Genomic DNA, 23648 nt, shown 5'->3' on the forward strand with positions numbered 1-23648 from the left:
TTAGTTATTTACATGGTATTCTTTGAGTTCATTTTTTAAAAGACATTTTTAATATTCACTGTAGTGATTTTTCTTACTGCATTTATACCCTTTGATCCATTTACATAAAACACAACTTTCCTGTGCATAACGGAACTCTAGTTCATTCACTAGCAGATCATAGATAATGGTTTTTCAAAAGCATTTAATTTACTCAAGAACCCCTGAGAAACTTGAATTAAGAGTTACTGAAACTTGGGCTGGGGATGTGGCTCAAGCGGCAGCGCGCTCGCCTGACATGCGTGCGGCCCAGGTTCGATCCTCAGCACCACATACCAACAAGAATGTTGTGTCCGCCGAGAACTAAAAAATAAATATTAAAAATTCTCTCTCTCTCTCTCCTCATTCTCTCTTTAAAAAAAAAAAAATATTCATTGGCTTTAAAAAAAAAAAAAAAGTTACTGAAACTGGCCTGGGGATGTGGCTCAGTGGTAAAGCACTTGCCTGGCATGCAGGAGGCCCCGAGTTCAATCCTGTACACTACAAAAAACGAGTTAAGAAAAAATGAGTGGAACTGGACAAGGTGGCATGCCTATAATTCCAGCAATTTGGGAAGCTGAGGCAAGAGGATTGCCAAGTTTTGAGGCCAGCTTCAGCTATTTAGTGAGACCCTGTCTCAAAAATAAAAGGCTGGGGCTGTAGTTCAGTACTCCAGCACCCCTAGGTTGAGTCCCCAGTTTTGCAAAAAATAAAACAGTAGAGCTAAGCAGTGATTCCAGTCCAGTAACTACTGAACGAACAGTACACACTTGACACTACGGGTATAAAAATGAGTGTTGTAAGGCCCGTTCCCTATAGCATTGGGGACTGTGACAAAGTAACAAGTACTGTTACATTTCAGGTACTATGGAAGCTCAAAGGCACAACCAAGAAACTAAGTAGGGTGACAACTTAGCCGAGTCTTGTGGGATAATCAGGCACAGCAGAAACAAAGGGTGCCTCGGGCAGAAGGACAGGATGGAGGGATCAGGATTGCTGGAGAATGACATTGTGAAGAATGGAGTTAGGAAGCGATAGAGGTAGCCAGCAGCCTTGTGAGGACTGTGAACAAACCAGCCCTTTGTTCTGCACTCCAGGGTCTGAGCAGTGAGGAGATGACGTCCTACTCTAGCTACAGAGTAGCTAATGGACTTTTTTGGAGGCCAAGAGCGGAGGCAGGGGAACACTAGGAGGGACTGACCTATGGTAGAGACAGTGGAAATGAAACAGAAGAAATGGAAGATTTAGGAGGGAAAAGAAATGGGCCGGACTAAGTGAGTGACTGATTATGTGAGAAATGAAGGAGTCTTAAAATTCTGGCTTAGTGGGTGACAATGAAATAGAGACACAGGTGGTGCACGCATGTCATCCCAGTGGCTCGGGAGGCTGAGGCAGGAGTTCAAAGCCAGCCTCCGAAATGGGGAGGCACTAAGCAACTCGCCGAGACCCTGCCTCTAAATAAAATACAAAATAGGGCTGGGGATGGGGCTCAGGGGTCGAATGCCCCTGAATTCAATCCCTGGTACAAAAAAAGACAAAAGGGACTGTGAGAATTAATTCAGATGCTTACAGATCATCCACTAGGAATGTTGACTAGACACCTGGATGTAGGACTGTGAATCTCAGAGGAGAGGCCTGGCTGGATGCAGGTGGGAGTTAAAGTCTCTGGAGTGAATCAAAGTCAAGAGTAGGTCAAGGACAAATTTCAGAACCAGCCTTTAAATGAGCAGAGGAAGTACAGCCATAAAAACTAGGCAGGAAATGAATTGCCAAAGAGACTCTTATCAGTTGGTGTTGGCCATCTCAGATGTAGTAGTGAGCTTCACAGAACATTCAGGTCAGAGGTAGGAGCCAGTTGAGTGAATTTTAAAGAGTGAACTGGAGAAGCTGCGGTTGTGGCTCAGTGGTAGAGCACTTGCCTAGCACGTGAGAGGCCCTGGGTTCTATTCTTAGCACCGCATATAAATAAATGAACTAAATAACTTAAGCGTGTTCAGGGGCCCAGGGGAAAGATCCAGATAAAAGAAAGTTTAAAGAGGAAGAGAGGACTGGTGATGCAGGGTCTCAGGGACAACAGAGGGGCTGAGACAGAAGTACAGACGGGCTAGAAAAAGGGAGGAATGACGGGTGATGGCATTCATGCTTGTCCATCCATTCATCCAGCCTTTCTTTTTTGGGGGGTGAGGGAGTATTAGGGATTGAACCCAGGAGCACCTACCACTAAGCAACATCCCCAGCCCTTTTTATTTATTTATTTTTTAAATTTTAGGATAGGATCTCACTCAATTGCCCATACTGGCCTCAAACTTCCTGCATCGGCCTCCTGATTCTCTGGGGTTATGGGCATGTGCCACTATGCCCATCCATCTTGTGATGGAAGTGCTACCGAAAGGCATCAATGTTCTTTGTTAAAGCTTCTCCAAACACGAAGGAGAATCTTAAGGTTGGACCTTTTACTTTACAAACCATGTAAACATTTTCTCTTCATTATTTGCTGGAGGGTAAAGGAACTCTCCCCAATTATATGATTTAAATAAGAGGTGATTTGTTATGTGTGACCCTAGTATTAAATGTAACATAGGCTTAAAAGAAGGAGATGATTAAAATATGATTTTATGAGTCACAGGGATCTACTGCCATACAAAGAGAATTTTTTTTTCTTAGGTTCATATGTTTCAAAAGAGAGAAAAATGAGAACAAATCTCACAGGAAATATACTTTAGTAGGTGAGATTTATTAATCATGTGTGTTCCAAAATAATTAGAGTCTAACTGCTTAGCTAGGGTGGAAGCAGGCCTGTGGGGAAAGTCAAGTCTGACTGAAGTTCAAGGTGCACCTTTATACAAGCAACCTGTTCTCAGGAAAAACTGGCCTGAGCAAAGCAGCCCAAATATGTGACAAGAAGCTTCTCAGAGGCCAGAGGCCTGGGCAGGGGTTGGCTTCAGGCCCCAGGTTCTGTCCCAGCCTGAGCTCTTGGCATTGGGAGAAGCGGCTGAAGGTTCCACCTGCCACCCAGCCTGGGTTTTCACAGTGTCTGTCAGAACTCGTGGGTTCAGGTGTACTTTGAAGTCCAGGAGTTGACATAACTTCCACGTGGGCTCTGATACCATGGGATGTAACATCGTGAGAGGGGGTGAGTTCACTTCAAGTTCTCACAAATCGGAGCATGGGAAGACTGCACATTCTCAAGGGCAGGGGGAGCCACACCCCTAGCCCTTCTTATTTTTTTATTTTAAGACAGGGTCTCGCTATGTTGCTTAGGAACTAAACCACCGAAGATGGCAGGTTGCTGGGATGATAGGTGGCCCCACATTCTTATTACAGCACAACAGATTTCATTCACATACTAGACTATGAGTGTTTGAAATCACTTCTGAGATACAGAACAGAAATACTGGATAGGTTCTGTGAAGAGATCAGGGCCTTGATCATAGAACTCCAGGCAGAGTTTTTTTTTGGAGCCAGTTTTCAGCAGGAATGGAGTACTGCCACTTAAAATGGAGCCTGGGCAGTTACTCCAAATTCGTAATACAAGTGCTCTTCCAATGGCTTAAGAAAGCCTGTTGAGGTGGCCCATGCCTGTAATCCCAGCAACTTAATAGGCTGAAGCAGGATCCCAAATTCAAGGTCAGCCCTCAGCAACTAGTGAGACCCTAAGCAACTGATCAAGACGCTGTCTCACAATAATAAATAAAAAGGGCCGGGGATGTGGCTCAGTGGTTAAGCACACCTGGGTTCAATCCCTGGGACCAAAAAACAAACAACAACAACAACAAAAAAAACAATCGCTTAATATGCAGAGCAGTAAACTGGGCATGGTGGTGCTGGGAGACTAAGAAAGATGGTTCAGGAAAGCAAAAATATAATTAGAACTTATTTAACTGTATTTGGTACCTATTATCCAACATCTCTCTGTCCTTCTTACCCTGGCCCCTTCTTTATTTCTAGTGACTACTATTCTATTCTCTTTCTATGAAATCAACTTTTTTAGCTCCCACCTATGAACGAGAGCATCTGTGACTTTGTGCTTGGCTTATTTCACTTACATGATGTCCTCCAGGTTGCTGCAGAGGACAGGATTTCATCCTTTTTATGGCTGAATAATATCCTGTTGTGTATGGATGCCACATTTTCTTTACCTATCTGTTGCTGGACACCAACACTGACTCCATATCTTGGCTATTATGAATAGTACTGCCTTGTTTTCACATATTTTTGTTTATTGTCTTTATTTTTATACCAGAATGTAAAACTCTGTGAGAATAGACTGTCTCTCTGGGTTGCTCATTGCTATGGCCTCAATAATAAGCTCATTATAGAGACTCAACGTTTTAGTGAATGAATAAATAGGAATAATTTTATCATAATGGGCTCATACAATGCATTTTATTTCAAAGATGATATATTTCATTTTACTTGGAAAAATGAAACTAAAGGAATTTTTGGATTGTTCACCATGGCAGTGTGCTTCAATTTAAATCAATTTCCTTAGGCTCCTAGCTGAGATATATGTTCAAATTAGCATAAACTTCCCAAATCCACTCACCTCTTTTGGGTTTTTCTTTTTATTTTTTTTCTTCCAGTTTTGAGAGTTGAACTCAAGTGTCTGCTATGTATGCTAAACAAGTACTGTCCCATTGAGCTACATCCCCAGCCCTTTTTATCTTATCTTGAGACAGGTCTCACTAAGTTGCTAAGGTTGACCTAGAACTTACCATCCTTCCACTTTACTCTCCTAAATAGCTAAGATTACCCTTCCTTCCTTCTTTCCTTCCTTCCTTCTTTCCTTCCTTCCTTCCTTCCTTCCTTCCCCCCCTTCCTTCTTTCCTTCCTTCCTTCCTTCCTCCCCCCTTCCTTCCTTCCTTCCTTCCTTCCTCTCTCCCTCCCTCCCTCCCTTCCTTCCTTCCTTCCCTCCTTCCTTCCTCCCTCCCTCCCTCCCTCCCTTCCTTCCTTCCTTCCTTAAGCTGGGGATTGAACCTAGGGGCACTTAACCACTGAGCCATATCCCATCCCTTTTTATATTTTATTTAGAGACAGGGCCTCACTAAGTTGCTGAGGCTGGCTTTGAACTTGTGATCCTCCTGCCTTGGCCTCCTGAGTTGCTGAGATTACAGGCCTATGGCCCCAAGCCCGGCTAATTTACCCACTTTTGTTAACAATATTACTTATATGTTGCCTGGCACTTTTTAAGACATGTATATTGTTGTAGCCTATACCTTACATTTATTAGTCTTAGTTATGGATTGAAATTGATTCTCACTTTTTGAACTGTTGCAAACTATTAAATTTAAATGCCTATGGAAGAACTGTGGCATCACAACTTTTAAATAAATGTATTTCAGAATTTTCAGAGAAGAAATAAAACCAAATACCTTTCTAGCATGAAGGACTAGCATTCAAGGGAAGACCGCATATGTGCCATTAGCACTTGGACAGCAGGGCTGCGCGGCTTCGAGGGCGCAGTGCCGCCAGGGGCCGCTAGGGGCCGCTACCGCCGGCGGCGCCAGACAGCGCCGCTCTGTGCGTAGCGAGGACAAAATCTGGGCCTGAGGCTGCGGCGCAGTGCATCCTGGGTCGGCGTAGCCATGGCGGCTCGTGTCCTTTCCTCCTGTGTCCGCCGCCTGCCTGCGGCCTTCGCGCCGCTGCCTCGTGTCCCCGTTCCCGCCCTGGCCCGGCCGCTCAGCACCGCTTTGTGTCCCGCGGGGAACCGGACGTGGCCCGGGACTACACAGCTAGCCTTAGTGCTCACGCAGGTGACTCGCGGTGACTTTGCCGGGGTTTGGCAGGGGTCAGGGATCCGGTCGCTGGAGGTCAGGGGGTAGCGGGCATCCGGACCGTGCCAGCTGCAAGCAGGTGACCCGGGGGGCCTTGGTGGGCTCCCCAGCCCCGCCGCCGACCCGTGTTTGGTGGGCCCCTGCGGGAGGCCGGCGACTTGGTGACTGCTTTCAGAGCCGACTCCCCCGCACCCGGGGTTCCCGCGCCGGCTGCCCCCGCGGAACTGGTCTCCTCGCCTCGCCGAGCCCCGGGCTGAACGGCGGGGCGGTGGAGTGGCAGCGAGGGTTCGTTGAGATAATGCAGGCAGGGCACCTGTTTGGTCAGCCATCAAAACACTGGTCGCTGTTAGTTGTGGTCACCATGATAAATACCGCCATCACTTTCTAGGGGGAGAGTAAAGATAGGGTGCAGAGAGGCAGCCTCCTTCAGAGTAGTTCTTTTTCCTGGATTTCTGTCTTAATTTCCCTCACTGGCACCGTTGTTTACCTGTTTTTTGACCCTCTGGAAGTAAGGATAGCGAACAGGTAAAGTAGCTTTCCTATCTGATGAAGTGAATGTGAGGTTGCAACGCGAGGCAGTGGTTTTCAGCCCTAGCTGAACGCTCAGATCACCTAGGTAACTAGAAAAAAAAAAGAAATCCCTTGACCCTCCTCTCACTCCTCATATGATTTAGTTCTCTGGAATGGGACCCTGACATGGCAGTTCAGTTTTGTTTTTAAGCTCCCCATATGACTCTGAAGTGCATCCAAGATTAAGAATTACTGCTTTAGGGCTGGGGATATAACTCAGTTGGTGGTACAGTGCTTGCCTCACATGCATAAGGCCCAGCACCAAAAAACAAAAAAAAAATTACAGCTTTAAAGACTCCCAAGGTCAAGTTGAGAAACCCCTTTTCAAGCTGATGGGCTTCCTGTAATAGTGGTTTCAATCAGGACTGCATGTTACAATAAAAAATACGGATGCCCAGGCCAAGTCAGAATCTAGAATCAGTGATTCTTTTGTGCAGCTAATGCTGAGATTCACTGACAGTGTAATGGATTAATAATTCACTGGGCAGTGTCCTCTTGGCTATATCAAAAGGTAAATGTCATTTTAAAGTTGGGGGCTAAAAGCGCAGTAGTATAGTTGCTGAGTGTTTGGGTCCTGAGACTGATTTCAGCATAAGGCAAAATGTGACATGATTATCCTCGTCTTACAGCATTGATTCTCAAATTTCATTGGGCATACAGGTCACCTGGATTAAAATACAGCTTCTGATCCAGAGGGGCTGGGAAGGGGCCTGAGGGGTTTCATTTCCATGGAATTCTCATGAATTCTGCTGCTGGTAGCCCTTGGACCATATTTTGAATAAGCAAGGCTCTTGAAGATAATGTACTGCCTCTTCTTGGTTTACATACACAGCAGAGGAACCATTGTATTTATATTTACAAAGTGGTTTTGATTAAGTTTATTCAAAGATATGGACAAACAGTTAAGTTAGGTATTGAGAATGCTGAGGTCACTGGGAGAGAATAATTAGCAAGGTTTGTTGAAGGAATGAGCCTTTCCTCCCACTCTGCCAAGCTGGGTGACTTAATGTGATGGTGAGAGTGGAAAGAGTGGAGGTTGACCCTCAGGTTCCTGGCTAGACTCCTAGATGGCTGGAGGTCTGCAGCCAGAGTTTTGAGACATGTATGAAGTTTATTTCAACAGCTGAGTTTGAGATGTCTGGGCTACTTGGACAAAGCTGTTCAGGGGCAGGTTGTAGAGCGGGATTTATAGTCATTTCCTTAGCTTCCTCTGCATTTCCCTCAGGCAGAGGAGGACCCCAGTAAAATAAGATGGATCCTGATGGAAACTGATCAGTTTGAGTCACTACTCCAGAGGACTCACTCTTCCTGCAAATAGTGCCTTCCCTGATGTCAAGGAGAGGCAATTTCTGTTGCATATAATTGTTAAGTGTAGGTCTTAGGGAAGGTGTTGGCTGTTGGGGAGGTGCTTGCTCATTCTCTAAGCTGAGATCTTGCAACAAGGAACAGTAAGACTCTCCAAGAAGTTATGTGGCTGGACTTGAGGCAAGATTATAGCCATTCTCTGCCTCAGCTTCCTCAACTGTAATGGGGAGTGATAGTACCAAGTATCTCATAAGGTTACTGTCAGAGCTCAAAGACATCTTGTGTGTCAAATACTCAGGACGGCACCATAGCCTGATTTAACGATAGGAAATCAATAAAGAATCCAGGCCACAGTGGTGCATGCCTGTAATCCCAGCCACTCATGAGTCCCAAGCAGGAGGATTGCAAGTTCAAGGCCATCCTCAGCAACCTACTGAGATCCTGTCTGGAAAAAGAAAATGGGCTGGGGATGTAATGGTAAAGTGCTCCTGGGTTTAATCCCCAGTCCCCAAAAGAAAAAAAGATGAGTAAAGAGACTGAAAGGGAAAAAACAGCATCTAGTATTTTGGGGCATCACCGCAGCGAAGGCATCACAGTGGCAGGTTGTCCTCAAGATCCTTGTAGATAACCCTAAGTTATTCCTACTGAGTTGCACACGCCAGACAGAGGTCAGAGCCCTTTCTTTCACTTCACTGATGCCTCCCAGCAGTCCTGTGAGCATGGTACTGTTGTTTATCCCCATCTTACAGGTAAAGAAACTGAGAAACACAAAGGCTAAGTAACTTTCCAGAGTCCAAACAGCTAAATTTATTATTATTATTATTGTTATTATTACTAGTGATGCTGGGGATTGAACCCAAGGCCTTGTGCATGCAAGACAAGCACTCTACCAACCGAGCTACATCCCCAACCCCAAACAGCTAAATTTAATTTAATCCCATGGCACCAAACTGGCCTCTGTAAGCACTTCCCAGTGATGCTTGGGTTGATGCTGACACCCAGTGGGTCGCATGGGTAGCTGTGTACGGACAGTACCTACTAGCTGCTTACTTTACTTCTGGGCCCTGGGCACTTGGTGGTCTCCCTCTTCTCTTTTCCCCTTTCTTCAGCATTAATTCCTCTTCATATCATTTTTTTCTTAATTTTTTCCCTGTTTCTCAGTAGGTTCATGAGTGTACCATGACAGGTCTGTCTTGGGTTATTTTGATTCACACCTGGCTACTAAAGCTGCAGTGCCTTGTAGAGGCCCTGGGATGTTGGCGAGGCCATGGGGAAACAGGCTGCTGTGTCTGCAGGCCCTTGACGATTTTAGTGGTAGTGAGTCTCACTGAACAGTGATGAACATCCAGAACCTGAGCACTGAACCCAGGAGGCAGAGAGGCAAGGCCTGGCTTTGAGGGGAAATACGCCCATTTTTTTTTTCCTTTTATTTTATTTTATTTTGTACCACAGATTGAACCCAGGGGCACTTAATTGAGCCACATCCCTAGCCTTTTTTTTTTTAATACCTTTTATTTATTTATTTTTATGTGGTACTGAGGCTTAAACCCAGCTCTTTGCACGTGCTAGGCAAGCGCTCTACCGCTGAGCCACAACCCCAGCCCCCACCAACCACCTCCTCCCCAGGCCCATTTTGATGCTGCTTATTGCTAGGGTTTCTGAGACTGTCCAGTATTGTGACTTGGTACCATGGCCACAATTAGAATCAGATGATGTGGGTTCTATATGGTCCCAAAAGCCTTGTGAAAGATACCTGTAGACTTACTTGTGCATTTATTTAGAGGCATTTTGGGTTCACGGCCGTGTTTCCTTCCTGCCTTTGCTCTAGGTTCCAGGGAGAGTTACACAATTGTGCCGCCAGTATAGTGATGCACCCCCTTTGACGTTAGAGGGAATCAAGGACCGTGTTTTGTATGTCCTGAAACTCTATGACAAGATTGATCCAGAAAAGGTAATTGATGGTGGGTTAAATTTCTCTCTTTAGCATATTTAAGCACATGGTGTGAAATTCAAAGGTCCTGAAAGGATATTCAGTAAACGGCCTCCCTGGTCCCCAGCCACCCAGCTCCCCTAACATTGGGAGACAGCCAGTGTCACCAGCTTCTGTGTCTTTACGAATATATTCAATGCTTATGTAAGTATATATTCCATGTGTTTGTGTGTATCTCTCACCCATTTTTAAAAACAAATGGGTTTGGGGTTGAAATCAGAACTAGAAGGTACATTTACCATATGAGAAACCCTGTCATTCAATTCCCCCACTACCAAAAAAAGCCACAAGTGGTAGTATACATTCCTTTTTAAATAACTAAATCTTTTGTATGAGAGCACAGCTTGTTTTTTTTTTTTTGGTGGCATTAGCCTTTCACATTCTAGGCACTCTGTATGCTATTTTTTATTTTGTGTATGCATATGGTTCTGGGGATTGAACCCAGGGATTCTCTACCACTGAGCTACATCTCCAGCTCTTTTTATTTTTGAGACAGGGTTTTGCTAAGTTGAAGTTGGCCTTGAATTTGCAATCCTCCTGCCTCAGCTTCCTGAATCTCTGGGATTATGGGTGCACACCACTGGGCCTGAAGCCATGTGCTATTCCTAAGGGGAATGTTATATCTAAGGTGCAGGGTCTTAGTTGTCAGTAAGGCAGCAAGAAAACCAAACTCCTTCAGATGTTATTCAGAAGAGTGGCCCAAAAAAAAAAGCTGGAGTGTGATGGCGCACAACCTGTAATCTCAGTGACTTGGGAGGCCGAGGTGGGATGATCACAGTTTGAGGTGAATCCTGCCAACTTAGCGAGACATTGTCTTAAAAAGGCCTGGGGATGTAGCTCAGGGGTAGAGCACTCCTGTGTTCAGTCCCCAGTACCCCCCCCACACACACACACACAGAGTAAGATAATGTAACGTGAGTGCCTTCATTTGCTTTATGTTGTTAACCACTTTAAAACAAAGTCGAATAAGGTACCTTTAAGCATAGTGTGTACCTGCCATTGTAGATCAAATACGTAATGCTAATTAAGACCTATATTTTTTAAAAAGTCTATATGATGATTAAATGCCATTGTATTGCTCTGTTACCTTGGAAGCAAATGCTTTTACAGACTCAATTTTTTGTTTGGTTCCTTTCTTACAGCTTTCGGTAAATTCCCATTTTATGAAAGACCTGGGCTTAGACAGTTTGGACCAAGTGGAGATTATCATGGCCATGGAAGACGAGTTTGGTAACACGCACTGGCTTAGTCTTGCATCTGCATATTCTGATTCTTCATTTAGGTGGATTAAACTGAAAGAAATCCTAGAAGCTGGGAGCTGAATGGCCAGAATAGGCCTGAGGGGCTTAGATTCCTAAGACAGGTCCAAGATGAAGGGCAAAAGTTTCACTTGTAGAGACGCTGATGATCCAGCAGCTAGGTAGGCAGAAGTAACAGGTATGCTGAGGACACAGTACACCCTCTGGCTTGGTCTTCATAATACCTTACGTGCACGGTCCAAATTTTCTTTGTTCGGGACTGTTTGTGTACAAATGAGACCTTTATAAAGCTCTTTGCTAATTTCTGAGTAAGTTACTTCAATTCAGGAAGCAAAGGGACTTCTGTGCCATTCTGCAGAACAGGCCTTGGTTAAAATTCCTCACGGGTTGACTCGAGGTATGATCTAATTTATTAGTGGCAGAGTACTGGGTCTGGATTGAGCATTGCATCCCTCAAAGCCCTTTTCCTTGGCTATAAAATGAGGATGACAATAGTAGACATCTCAAGATTGGGATTGCTGTGAGAATTAGAGATTGTATGTAAGGTTCTCTGCATAATATTTGGACTAAAGTGAGCACTTTGTAAATTGTAACTATCAAAATCCAAACATTCATAAAAAGGAGTGAAGAACATAATACTTCATGAGTTAACCTTGAGGACAATGTAGATGGAGGAAGCCAGATACAGAGGACTACACACTGCATGATTCCACTGTGTGAAATGTGACCAGCAAATCTATGAGACAGTAGATCAATTGCTAGGGCAGGGATAATGGGAAGTGACTGCTGACTGAAGGGCACTGGGTTTTATTTTAGGGGTGATAAAAATGTTCTGAGGAAATTAGATTGATGAGATTAATTCTTATCGAATTAGATAATAGTGATAGCTGTACAGACTTGTGAATACACTAAAAACCATTGAGTTGTATAGTGAAGAGGAGGAGTTTTCTGTTAATCTAATTCTGTCCTTAAAACAACCACCACAACAAAACCCCTTTAGACTCAACGTGGGCATACAGTCTAAAACCTCACAGGCTCACAACCTAAATGGGATTCAAGATTGCTGGAGAATTTTGGTAGTTTTAGGTGCTTTCCGTTCTAAAGCATTTGCTTTTTCTACATTCACACATTGTTTTAATTTTTTTCATTTTAGGGTTTGAAATTCCTGATATAGATGCAGAAAAGTTAATGTGTCCACAAGAAATTGTTGATTACATTGCAGATAAGAAGGATGTATATGAATAAAATATCAGGTAAAAATGACTTATGAAATGTGGTCCTCCCATAGAATTTGTCTGGTTCTTCAATAAAGCAAGACTCAAGAAGAAATGAAAGATGGAAATGCTTGACAGAGATTTTCAGGGTGTGGTGTCACATGCCTATAGTCCCAGTGACCTGGGAGGGTAAGGAAGGAGGGTCGCAAGTTCAAAGCCAGCCTTGGCAACTTAGCAAGACCCTGTCTTTGAGACGAAAAGGGATGAGGATGTAGGTTAGTGATAGAGCACCCCTGGGTTCAATCCCCAGTATCGCAAATAAATAAATAAACAAACAAATAAATTAGCAGGCTACTTTCATTTACCTGCCATTCAAAAAGCATCATGCTAGTGATGACCTTTTGTCCTCAAGAGGTTGAGAGCAGTCATTCCTGGATGGATTCACTTGATTGTTGGCCATCCTCATAAAAAGAATCCTGCATAAAACCCTGAGCAAGGTAACCCAGAAACAGACCTCTGTCTCCATCAACTGCCCACCCATGGCCTGCCTGCCCTACTGTCCAGGAAGCTAAATGGCCTGGTGGCCTCCTGAGTAAGAGGATGGACTTTGGAGTCAGTAACCCAGATTTTTCGCAGCTGTACCATGTGCTGTCAGCCTGGTGGTCTTGGGCAGGGCTGCTGGGCTGCTTGGCTGCGCAGGTTTCCTGACAGGTAAACTGGAGCGAAGGCCCTAATGGGCCTGTGTGAAGGCAGAGCGAGCCGTGTGTGCTGCTTCCCTGATGCCCAGTGCAGCAGTCTCCCCGTAAGTGCAAGTTGTTGTTACTTAGGCTCCAGAGTCATCAAAAGACATTGTAAATTAAAACACCATATTAGAGTCTGTAACATTTAGTTACACTGGAGTTAGCACCTTCAATATGTCATTTAAGAGTTGGTGACTACACCAGAGACAAATACTGAACTTGCTTTGTCATTGCCAGACCCCTCTTCCTCACCAAGAGAGGACTCAGATGATCCTGGGGAGTGTGTAGAAGTGAGAACCCATTCTGGCGTCGTCACTGACCTTGACAGAGCAGTTCTCCTGGACTTGTATTTAAATTCTCTAAGTGTACTGCCCTTTGAAAATAAATCTATAAAACCAACACTTTAATTCATCTTCAGTTTTTCAATGATGTCTATAAAGTGCCTTTATAGATTGAAACTTCCTAATATTTTTAAAGTTTTGTCTGATTTGTCATTGATGTTCATGCCTATCAAAAATACATGGCTTTTCTAGCAGTGTACTTGGAATAAGTTTCCCTCCCCCTCCTCAGTGCCAGGAATGAGTGGTGAAAGGACTTTTTTGCTTCACAAAATTGTTTATCACTTCCATTAACTAATGGATGATCATATGTTAGCTGCTGTGGGCATGTGGGAATCGTTTTTCATCTCTTACTTAAGGATCTCTTTTCAAATAAATAGAATGTAAGTTTTGGAGGGTGGGAGGCGCTCTTTCTTCCTGGAAGGTCAGTGTGGCATTGTGTCCCTTTGTCACACGTCAGCCGAGTGCCCTGTGTTAGCTCCTTGGGGTTGATGTAGAGATAACACGTACACTGCAGGGTCTTGATGAGATTTGAGTTGTGTCATAAGACATGTCTCCTGCTACTGAAACTGCCAAGAACCAACAGCCTGCAGTAAGTAATGTCACTGAGCAGAGGCACTGAATTGAGACACCTGCTGACAGATGATCTGGCTGAGGGATGAGGTAGCAGGACAGCAGTCAGCTCTGGAACTGGGTCCACCCTCACACCTGCTTCCCATTTGGGGTGCCCAGTATGGTCAGTTCCTGCTGTGTCACCCTAGCTACTCCAGGCCTATTCCCTTTTTTTTTTTCCTTTTTGTGTATTTGGTGCTGGGGATTGAACCCAGGGTCTTGTGCATGTGAGGCAAGCACTCTTCCAACTGAGCTATATCCCCAGTCCTCTATTCCCTTCATTATATATATGTACCCATATTTCATATATATTTTTTATTTTTACGTTTTAGGTGGACACAATCTCTTTATTTTATATTTATGTGGTGTTGAGGATCGAACCCAGTGCCTTGAGCATGCTAGGCGAGCACTCTACCACTGAGCCACAACCCCAGCCCAATTCCCTTTTTTTTTTTGATAATAGGAAGCAATCATAGTCAAAATGTACCTTCCTTTAAAAAAAAAAAAAAAGGTACCTTGGAAAACTGCCAACTTGGATCAAAAGGCACCTCCTTATACATTTTTATAGGTGCATTCATTCTGCAAATAGCCTGAGTGCTTACTAGGCACTGGGGACCCAACAGGGAACCAAAGAGGCTGCATGAAATTTCTTCTATGGTTCGTACTACAAATGTGATACTGCAAAAAACGTGTCAGGGTTGTTGTTGCCAAAGATCACTAAGTCAGGTGGTACTGCCACCAGGTAACTGCTGATACCTGCAGTAAAATGGTCCAGTCACATCACTCCAGCTGGAGCCAGAGCGAGGGGAAATGTTCACTGGATCACACATGCACAGATAATTCATGGGTAATGCCATTTGAGATGTGGGTGTTCAAACCCCAGCAGGGCCTTTCTGCTGTAAGAACTCACTGGAGGCTTCTGCACCATAGTAGGGAGGCAGCACACTGGCCAAATTAGAAGACGGGATAAATGGGCTTGTAGCTGCATGCTTTTTAATGGCCTCCTAAAATGTGAGGACATCGTGCATCCTGCGAGCCATTCCCTTTGTGGAAGGGTGGCTTGTGAGCCTTTCAAGACCTAGTCCTAACCCTCCTCCAGCCATTTTCCCTGTTCTGCCAGCTGCTTCATTCTGTGTCCTCAAAGAGCAAGTGTGCTCAGACAGTGAAGTGCCTACCATGTGCTTGGCACTCTGCCATGCCTGTGTACACAAGGATAAATAGTACGTCTCATGGAGCTCACAGTCTAATAAAGAAGACAAAGACCATGTGATGGCATCTCCAATAATGCCACCAGCCAGTCTCCTAAGCTGTTTCTGATGTGATACACTGGGGACAAATCACTCACTCAAGGTATTCTTGCTAAAACTGTGTAACCTGAATCTGATCATAAGCAAACAAATCCAGAAAGTAGGATAGTATAGAGCTAGGACTCTTAAAGATGTTATGGGCCAGGCACAGTAGTGCATGCCTGTGGTCCCAGCTACTCAGGAGGCTAAGACAGAAGGATAACAAGTTTGAGGCCAGCCTAGGCAACTTGGGGAAGCTCTGTCTCAAATCTCAAAAAATTAGGAGCTAGTTACAGTGGTGCTCACCTATAATCTCAGCTACTCAGAAGGCTGATGCAGGAGGATTGCAAGTTGAAGGCCATCGTCAGCACCTCAGACCCTATCTCAAGACGGGAATGTATCTCAGAGCATGCATGAGGCCTTGGGTTCAATCTCTAATATCAGACATGTACTTCATTTAAAAATGTTTAATAGGGGCTGGGGATGTGGCTCAAGCGGTAGCGTGCTCGTCTGGCATGCGTGCGGCCCCGGTTCGATCCTCAGCACCATATACCAACAAAGATGTTGTGTCCGCCGAGAACTAAAAAATAAAAAATGTTGGAAATTCTCTTCTCTCTCTCTCTCTCTCTCCTCTCCTCTCACTCTCTTTTTAAAAAAATGTTTAATAAATTAAATAATTATTTAATAATCGTCATGGAAAAGGGCAGGGTAACTTCTAATTAAAGGAGACCAAAGAGAGAACAAAGTTGAGAAATGTGTTGCTGAAATGGATTGGGAGGAAAAACCCCACAAGACATTTTTGGGACAATTAGGCTGTACTTAAGTGATAACAATGTTGAATTTTTTATGTGTAATAGGATTATATGCGGTGGTTACAATTCTACTGTGTTCTCTGGAGACATTTAATATCTAGGAGTGAAACAGTGAAGTCTGCAGCTGACCTTGTCATTGTTTTAGTACTAGAGATTGACCCCAGGGTACTCTACCACCAGTTTTTTTTTTTAAATATTTTTATAGATGGACACAATACACAATTTATTTTTATGTGGTGCTGATGATCGAACCCAGTGCCTCACATGTGCTAGGCAAGCTCTCTACCACTGAGCCACAATCCCAGCCCCCACCAGCCTTTTTTATTTTTTGAAACAGTGTCACTGAGTTGCTCAAACTGGCCTCAAACTTGGAATTCTCCTGGCTCAGTCTCCTGAGTTGCTGGGATTACAGGCGTGAGCTACCATACCCAGCTTGCAGCTGACTTTCAAGTGATTCAGGAAAAAGAAAAAAAAAAAAAAAAAAAGCAAACTGTGAATTGGTGACTAATTGATGTGTACATGTGAGCTCACTGGACTATGCTTTCACCTGTCTAAAATTTCTCAAACCGGAGAAAATTTTATGTACCTGTAACAAGGAGTATGCTGATGACTTATAATTTGATCCAACAATATGGGATTGGATGAGCAGAAACAATTTTATAGGAAATGGATTGATATTTTAAGCAAAAATAGCAATGATCCAATTTCTATAAACCATATCAAAATGATAATGATCGTCACCAAGAGAGATAATATAGCGTGGCTATTGTTTTTTTTTTTTTTTAAGAGAGAGAGAGAGAGAGTTTTCAATATTTATTTTTTAGTTCTCGGCGGACATAACATCTTTGTTGGTATGTGGTGCTGAGGATCGAACCCGGGCCGCACGCATGCCAGGCGAGCGCGCTACCGCTTGAGCCACATCCCCAGCCCCTAGACGTGGCTATTGTTAATCACTGTTTTCTAAATTATAATATATAATATATGAAAAATAAAAGTGAAGAGTGTGAAATCTGGCATTAATCCACTGGAAGCTGAGGAAGTGGCACGTGGGGAAAGTTTTAAGGGGAGTGGAGGCCGAGGGGAATTTCTAGGGCTGTGAAGACAGAAGCAGCAGTGCAGGCAAAACCAGCAGGCGGGGCCTGGCCTGTTCAGTCTGGCACAGTGCCAGCGGGGACCAGGTTGGGTGGGTTACCTATGGTTGAAGAAGTGGCCAAGGTTAGGCCACACAGGAAAACCTGCTGGAGGAACCTGTTGGCAGTGAGTGCCACAAGAGGAGGGGAGGCCAGCAGGGGAGACATCCAGATGTACCTGAGATCAGCTGCTGGCGGCTATACCAAGGGTGGACTGAAGGGGATGATCCTGGTGGTTACTCAAAGTGCCCATGAGAAAAATGATTTGGAGGTGGGGGTAAAGAGATTGACTAGAGGATTCTGGGAATAAAACGGCAGAAGTTGACTAGATGAAGAAGAAAATGAATCAGTTGAGTGTAATTTCCGAAGTTTGTGGCTTGAGCTACTCAGTACTGGGGAGTTGCTGTCTAAACCAGATGAGGGCGGAGGGCATGCTACTGTGGTGCACTCCTATAGCCTCAGTAGCTTGGAAAGCGGGGGCAGGAGGATCAAGTTTGAGACTCTTGTCAAAAAAAAAAAAAGACTGGGGAGGTAACATGTAACCCAGTGGTTAACATGCCCCTATGTTCAATCCCCAATATCAAATAAATAAATAAAGAGGGATGAGGTGAAAAACCAGCCCTTACCTCAGAGCAAAGCCTGTCCAAGGAAGGGACATGACCTTTGTCCTTGGAAAGACCCACAGAGCACTCCTAGGCACATTTCCACCCTGCTAAGTTGCTTATCTACAAATAACAGGAGAGATCTGTGGAGCCAGGTGCCCCTGACTCAGTCAGGCTAGGTGGGGATCCATAGCAACCCCCTAGCAGCCACCAATCAGCATGAGACAGGGAAACACCTGGGATGCCAGATGACCCCCCAGTAGTTTATGGTGGTTGATAACATGTTGGGAAACCATGTAGTTCAGCACATACACCCCTCTTGGCTCAAACCAATCAGTTCAAGTGAATACCCCTTTTGTACTAACCAATCACCCCTACCCAACTTGTTCCCGCCAGTGAATGTGCTAATCAGGTTTTAGAGTTATTATTTGATTTTCCCTCGGTGTGTGATGATTTGCTAAGAGATGCTATGATGTATGTGGGGGTCCCTGCCTTCTCCAAAGAGTGTATAAAACTGCTGCAAACCCTGGGCTCGGGGCCTCTCAAGAGTCACCAGTTGCTGTGTGCACGCGGAGGACCGAGTTAGCTCGCAATAAACACCTCTTTGCTGCTTACATCGATCTTGGTCTCTGGTGGTCTTTTGGGGGTCCCGAATTCGAGCATAACAGAGGAGAGAATCAGATCTAAAGGGGGATGTGATTTCAGTTTGGGACATGGTACATTTGGGGTGCTTGTGAAATACCCGAGCAGGAGACCTAATGACAAGGACTCAAGGAGAAGCTCAGGCTGGGGAATGAGGCTTGGAGTCTGGGTGCCTCCCTCCTCTGCCAGGTTTCTGTCAAGGACCCTGCCCTCTCACACCAGTAAGAGATTTAAGAGGGAATGGCCGCTCAGGTGCTGAAGCCTAAGGTGATGGGCTGAGAAGCTGGGAACTGAGAGATGAACCTATCCTCTGACATCTCTGTATCCAGTACACGTATGACTATTTTAGTTTTTAAAATAGCAAATCAATGAGCAAATTAAGCAAATTTAATATTTACTTTATTAATAAAGTTAATGAAAACAATACATAAATGCCAAGGTTCAGAGTTTTAAGAAAGGAAAATTCAAACCGCTTTAAGTTCTCAACAGTCAGGGGAGTAAGGGCAGACTTACAGTAGCACCAGGCAAACTGGAGTTCTGAAATGTAGCCTCAATGTAGCCACGCTCACGTGGCTAAGCCTCTACTTCTCCGAGCCCAAGATACTGCTAATAGCAAAAGTGGGGTAACAGGAGGGACATGAAGAAGAGCGACAATATCATGCACATCATGATGAGTGGAGCACCTGGCCCATCAGTGGAGAAGCTGAGACCACAGGACCGGACGGAGCGCGTATAGAGCACCCAAAGGAACCTCCTCTGATTCCCAATCTTCACCCCGGGGCTGAAGCCCTAGAGGAAGTTCTTTCCAAGTGGCATTTACTTGGCACATGGCAAGAGGTCAACACCCTGCTAGGTGGCCTGTCAAAAGTGCTATATTCTGAGCTTTGGAATATCTACCAGAAACCCTGAGGCTCACGATGGGTGAACGCAGACCAGCACATGCCGTGGATGCAGCAGGTCACCATGTCTGTCTGTGGAAAGCAGGAGTAACAAGCCCTTAAAAGCCTTGTCTGGAACTTTTACTTGAACTCTCGAGGTGGGGAAATTCTCTTTCCTCTTGGTTGCTAGTCTGCAGGCTCTAGGTCAACCAAGAACAAAGCAGAGCCCAGAGGTATGTGGCAGGTGCCTGGCAATGTGATGTAAGCACCGGCACTGGGCTAGGTTGGACACTCTGGAGTTACAGGAGCCACATCCCTGTGCCTAAGTTGTGTCAATTGTCACCAAGAACCACAAGAGTCCTCGGTTATGGGCCCCAGTCTTAGAACAGGATATGGCCTCAGAGCCACAATGATTACTGAACAAAAGGACTTTGCCCTCTGGGGATCTGGTTCCATGACAAGCCTCCTCCAGGACCACAGCTCCCTAGCCATGAGAAACCCACGCAGATGCAGACTCAGGACAAGATGGAGAGGAGCAGCAAATGAAAAGACAAACTATGCAGGTGGAGGGCTGGGGGACATGGCTTAGGGTTGGGGGTACAGCACCTGTTTAGCATGCATGAGGCCCCCGGGTTCTAGCCCCCGTGCAGCGGGTGGGGCGACACACAGAGAAGGGAATTACTTCAAGGTGAGAGAAAAAAGCCAGGACTAGTAACAGTAGAAAAGTTAAAATGGTAATTAAACAACACAAGACTAGAGATTTTAAACTGGATCATTAACTGAAATTCTTCTGAAAGCTATGCTGGCCTATGGGACGGTATCACTGAATCGATAGGAATTTTCTTAGGTTTAAAACACCCTTCTTAGGAGATGTGTGCTGAGACTCTTGGAAGTGCCACAACGTCAGCACACCTGTCAAGTGCTTCAGCAAAACAAATTGGTATGTCTAGACCAGAAAGCAGAGGTGGCTAATATTTTAATAACTGGCAAACCTATGTGAATGGTGTAGGGATGTTAACCATTCTGTACCAGCTTTCCAACTAGGCAAAGCCAGAGAGACAGAGTTCCAGCTGCCAGCAGACAAGTGTGTGGGCGGAGGCTGGGGGAGAGAGTACCTCATTCCCACTGCACATCTGTCTTGTCAGAGCTCTCGGGCAAGAGGAGGAAAAGCATTGTCTCCTGCCCCATACCTGTCGGTAGCTGGGTCCCTGGTGTAGGAAGGATTCTGTTAAATTACCCAAAGCTGAGAAACTGACAGACATTTCCCAACAGTAGAGTAAAAATATTCACACTGGAGTTGACCTCATTCTCCACTGGAGAACCACCAATCATCCTGTTAGTTTTAAGGTGCCTGAAATAATTGTTTGGAATTGGTATAAAATCCAGAAGTACCCTCTGCAGAGACACAAGATTCTCTCCAGGTGGGTACCAGCCAATGTACAGCAGGTGGACAACCCACCTTGTCCTCTCCGGATCACGGCCAGGGCCACAGGAATCCAGCAGTGTTCCATCAGGATTAGGAGGCAAAACGAAAATGGAAAAAGAACAGACGCCCTCCCCTTGCCAGAACAGGGAAATGAGACCAAATCTTCCAGAACCCTTAGATCACGGGGAAGAAGAGACACTATCTACTGTCTGGGGATGGTAGAGGGTCCGAACCAGTTCTGAGAGACCAGTTCTCACTCCTTAGACCAAGGATTCTGTTCTTGTCCCTTTTTTGGTAATAATATCCTCCCCCTCCCTCTTCCTGGGTCTTGGTAGCACGTGGCCAGAGCTAGAGCTCTGTTCTCAAGTGTTTAACTGAATGTGTCCTCAAAGGCTAAGTGGCTGGTGAGGTTGCACAAGGCACCCAGTCAGGAGGGTAAGGGCAGGGGGTACCTCTGCCACGTGGAGGTCAGAGCAGACAAAGGTAGCCACCTTAGCAGAGGGTGGCTGACCCGCAGGCTGGTCACTTGGACCACTAGAGTAAATAAAACCAGCATCTCTTTATTCTCAACTGTTTCAGCAGAGAATAAATTTGGATCTACTTACAGCCAAATAAGACCACAGCTGGCAAAAGATGGCCTCGGGCCCAGCTCCAAGTGTTGGTCAGTCCCCAGTAAGGATTAGACGCAGGAAGGATCGGAAGGAAAGAGACGCAATTAATTATCAAACTTTAATTGATAGACTAATCTTACAGGATAAACAATAAGACAGCTAGTCAAGGTTACACTTTAAAAAAAAAAAAAAAAATCCAGCAGCGCAAATCTAATAGACTAAATACGTTCATCTCCTCCCAAACAGGCATTTGATTTCAAAACAAACCAGAACAGAGCGTACGCCACAAGGAAACATGGTACTTACACATATTGTCAAATAACTCTGCAGAGCTCTTTAACAAAGAAGAGAAAGGTTCTCAGAAATTTAGAAAGCAGTAGAAGCACTCAAGCACTCGGCCGGCAGGTAAACCTACCAGATGTTCTGCGTATCACGGGCTCCGGGCCACCTGTGACTTCAGAAAGGCTGCAGGTCTGGGGAAGAAGGAAACAGGTGCCGACCCTAACTGCAGATGACTTCACCACAAGCCTTAAGACACAGGGACCATCTTCTTCCAAGACAACAGGCATGAACAGAGGCAGGGAGTGACAGAGAGGGTCCCCCAGCAGATGGGTGGAAGAAAGCCTGCCCTTGGGACTCTGGGTCTAACCCCTCTCCTTCTCGGCCCCTGGCAAAGAAAGGGTGGGCCAAAGGCAAGAGCCCGGCATGGCTCCTCCAGGCACATGGTTAAAGAGGAAGAAAACGCGTCCCTTCTGGGTGAAATATGGCAACCTGTCTGAGACGTGGCAAGGGAGCAGAGTCAACCTCTTTGGCCCTCCTCAGGTAAAACAGCAACTAAGGAGCCTCCTGAGGGCCTCGCCTGGCCCCGACCATGTCCACAAGATTATGAGAAAGTGCATCCTCAGTTAAACTTCATTTAAAAAGAGCAAACGCCACTTGCTAAAGACCCATCATGGATTAAAATACTTCCCACCACAGAGCTCCAGCAACTCACGGTCTAGGTCCTCTGATGGGGGGCTCAGCAGGGCTCCGAGGCTGCCTTACTCTGCCAAGTCTCCTCAGGGAGGAAAAGAAAGGCATGATGTCCTCGAGTGGAGACCCGGAGGAGGACGCTTTACCAATTCCGGACAGCAAAGCAGCCCCCTGGGTGGCACCGAGATGACAAACCCCAGGGCAGGACCTCTCCATCTCAAGCTTCAGGTGACGCCCTCAGAGGCCCTCTCTGGAGTCAGCTCTTCCTTTATCCACCTGCATGCCCCCTTCCACAGGGAGGGAAAGTTCTGGTCCCCTCAGACCCGACAGTGAAGGAACTGTACAGAAATAATCCTGAGGGAAAACAAAACACTGTGTTGCTACCTAAAGGGGGGGGCACTTGGCTCTGCTCACATGGATTTGGGCAGATGTGACTGAGTGACAAAACAGTGAAGACTGCTGGGACCCAGAGGTGGGCCTCTAACACTTCCCCCAGGGGCCTCGGTGCTGTCCCCCTCTGCTCTCCCGAGGGCTTCCAGCAAGGTCTCCTGCAGAGCTCAGGACTGTGACGACAGATTAAGGGAGCTCTGTGAAGCAGAACTCAACAGCTCCACACAAAAGGTGTCATTCACGTCATTATTTATATATAATATCTTTAAGTAAGGAAATAAGCACCATTTTACTGAAAATAAAAAGGCTCACGCAGGCTTTGGTCCTCTTGAAATGACACCAGCCTAAGTGAGAAGCAGTCTGGCCCCGGGGCAGCAGGGGGACAATGGCACACTCGCTCTGGCCGGGAGGGAGGAGGGTGAGGGCAGAGGAGGGGGCTGGTGGGAGGGGTCTCAGAGCCACTCTGGGGACAAAAAGACCAAAACTGGGCACATGGCACTGTCAGACAAGTCTCAAGGATGGGGACATCAGCAAACAAAGGGCAGTACTTAAACCCAGAGGACGGCTCTGCTTGCTACCTGATCCCTTCCCCTGCAGCCCTGTCAACCACAGGAGGCGGCTGGGACAAGCAGCAAAGGTGCACTCCTTTCCCCAGCGACTGCCAACAGGGACAAGAGCTGCAGTTACTGCTCCTTTTCCAACGATGGCAAACAGGCAGGTTCTTGGACGCTGCACTTCACATCCATACTTTATGCCCCCAAAAAGCGAAGAGTAGGTTTTCCTGCCCAGATGCGTAACTTGGCACTGACTACACCACAAAAAGCAAGAGTCTGTCTATGGAGATTCCTGAACTACAGCTTAGAAGGGAAGGGCGTAGAATATCGTCGTTAACTGGCTCACAAGGAATAGTCATCTTAGGCAAACACATGCTAATACATTTCACAGAATGAGGGGGAACAGCTTAGAATCCAAAGTGTGAAGTTGGGAAGATTTCTTGCCAGACCTTACTATGAGAGCCTGCAACCAGAGAGAGGAGAATTGCAGAGACAGCAGCAGAGATACAGCAAACAGCACAGAGG

General features: G+C 45.6%; 1 protein-coding gene across 1 annotated transcript; it reads left to right on the top strand.

Moving 5' to 3' along the window:
• Positions 1-5554: 5554 nt before the first annotated feature.
• Positions 5555-13269, top strand: Ndufab1 (NADH:ubiquinone oxidoreductase subunit AB1). Its single transcript, XM_005323751.5, has 5 exons — positions 5555-5771; positions 9496-9618; positions 10800-10887; positions 12070-12169; positions 13108-13269. Exons 1-4 carry the CDS (start codon positions 5604-5606, stop codon positions 12159-12161), a joined length of 471 nt encoding a protein of 156 aa, XP_005323808.1. The 5' UTR covers positions 5555-5603; the 3' UTR covers positions 12162-12169; positions 13108-13269.
• The last annotated feature ends 10379 nt before the right edge of the window (positions 13270-23648 follow it).

The sequence above is a fragment of the Ictidomys tridecemlineatus genome, chromosome 10, assembly GCF_052094955.1.
Source record: "Ictidomys tridecemlineatus isolate mIctTri1 chromosome 10, mIctTri1.hap1, whole genome shotgun sequence".
Lineage (NCBI taxonomy): Eukaryota > Metazoa > Chordata > Mammalia > Rodentia > Sciuridae > Ictidomys > Ictidomys tridecemlineatus.

Bases quoted from the DNA above. Each gene is read 5' to 3' on its own strand.
- Ndufab1 (XM_005323751.5), top strand. From the start codon at position 5,604: ATGGCGGCTCGTGTCCTTTCCTCCTGTGTCCGCCGCCTGCCTGCGGCC. The intron at 5,772-9,495 runs GTGACTCGCGGT...CCTTTGCTCTAG, and splicing joins TAGCCTTAGTGCTCACGCAG to GTTCCAGGGAGAGTTACACA. The intron at 10,888-12,069 runs GTAACACGCACT...TTTTCATTTTAG, and splicing joins GGCCATGGAAGACGAGTTTG to GGTTTGAAATTCCTGATATA.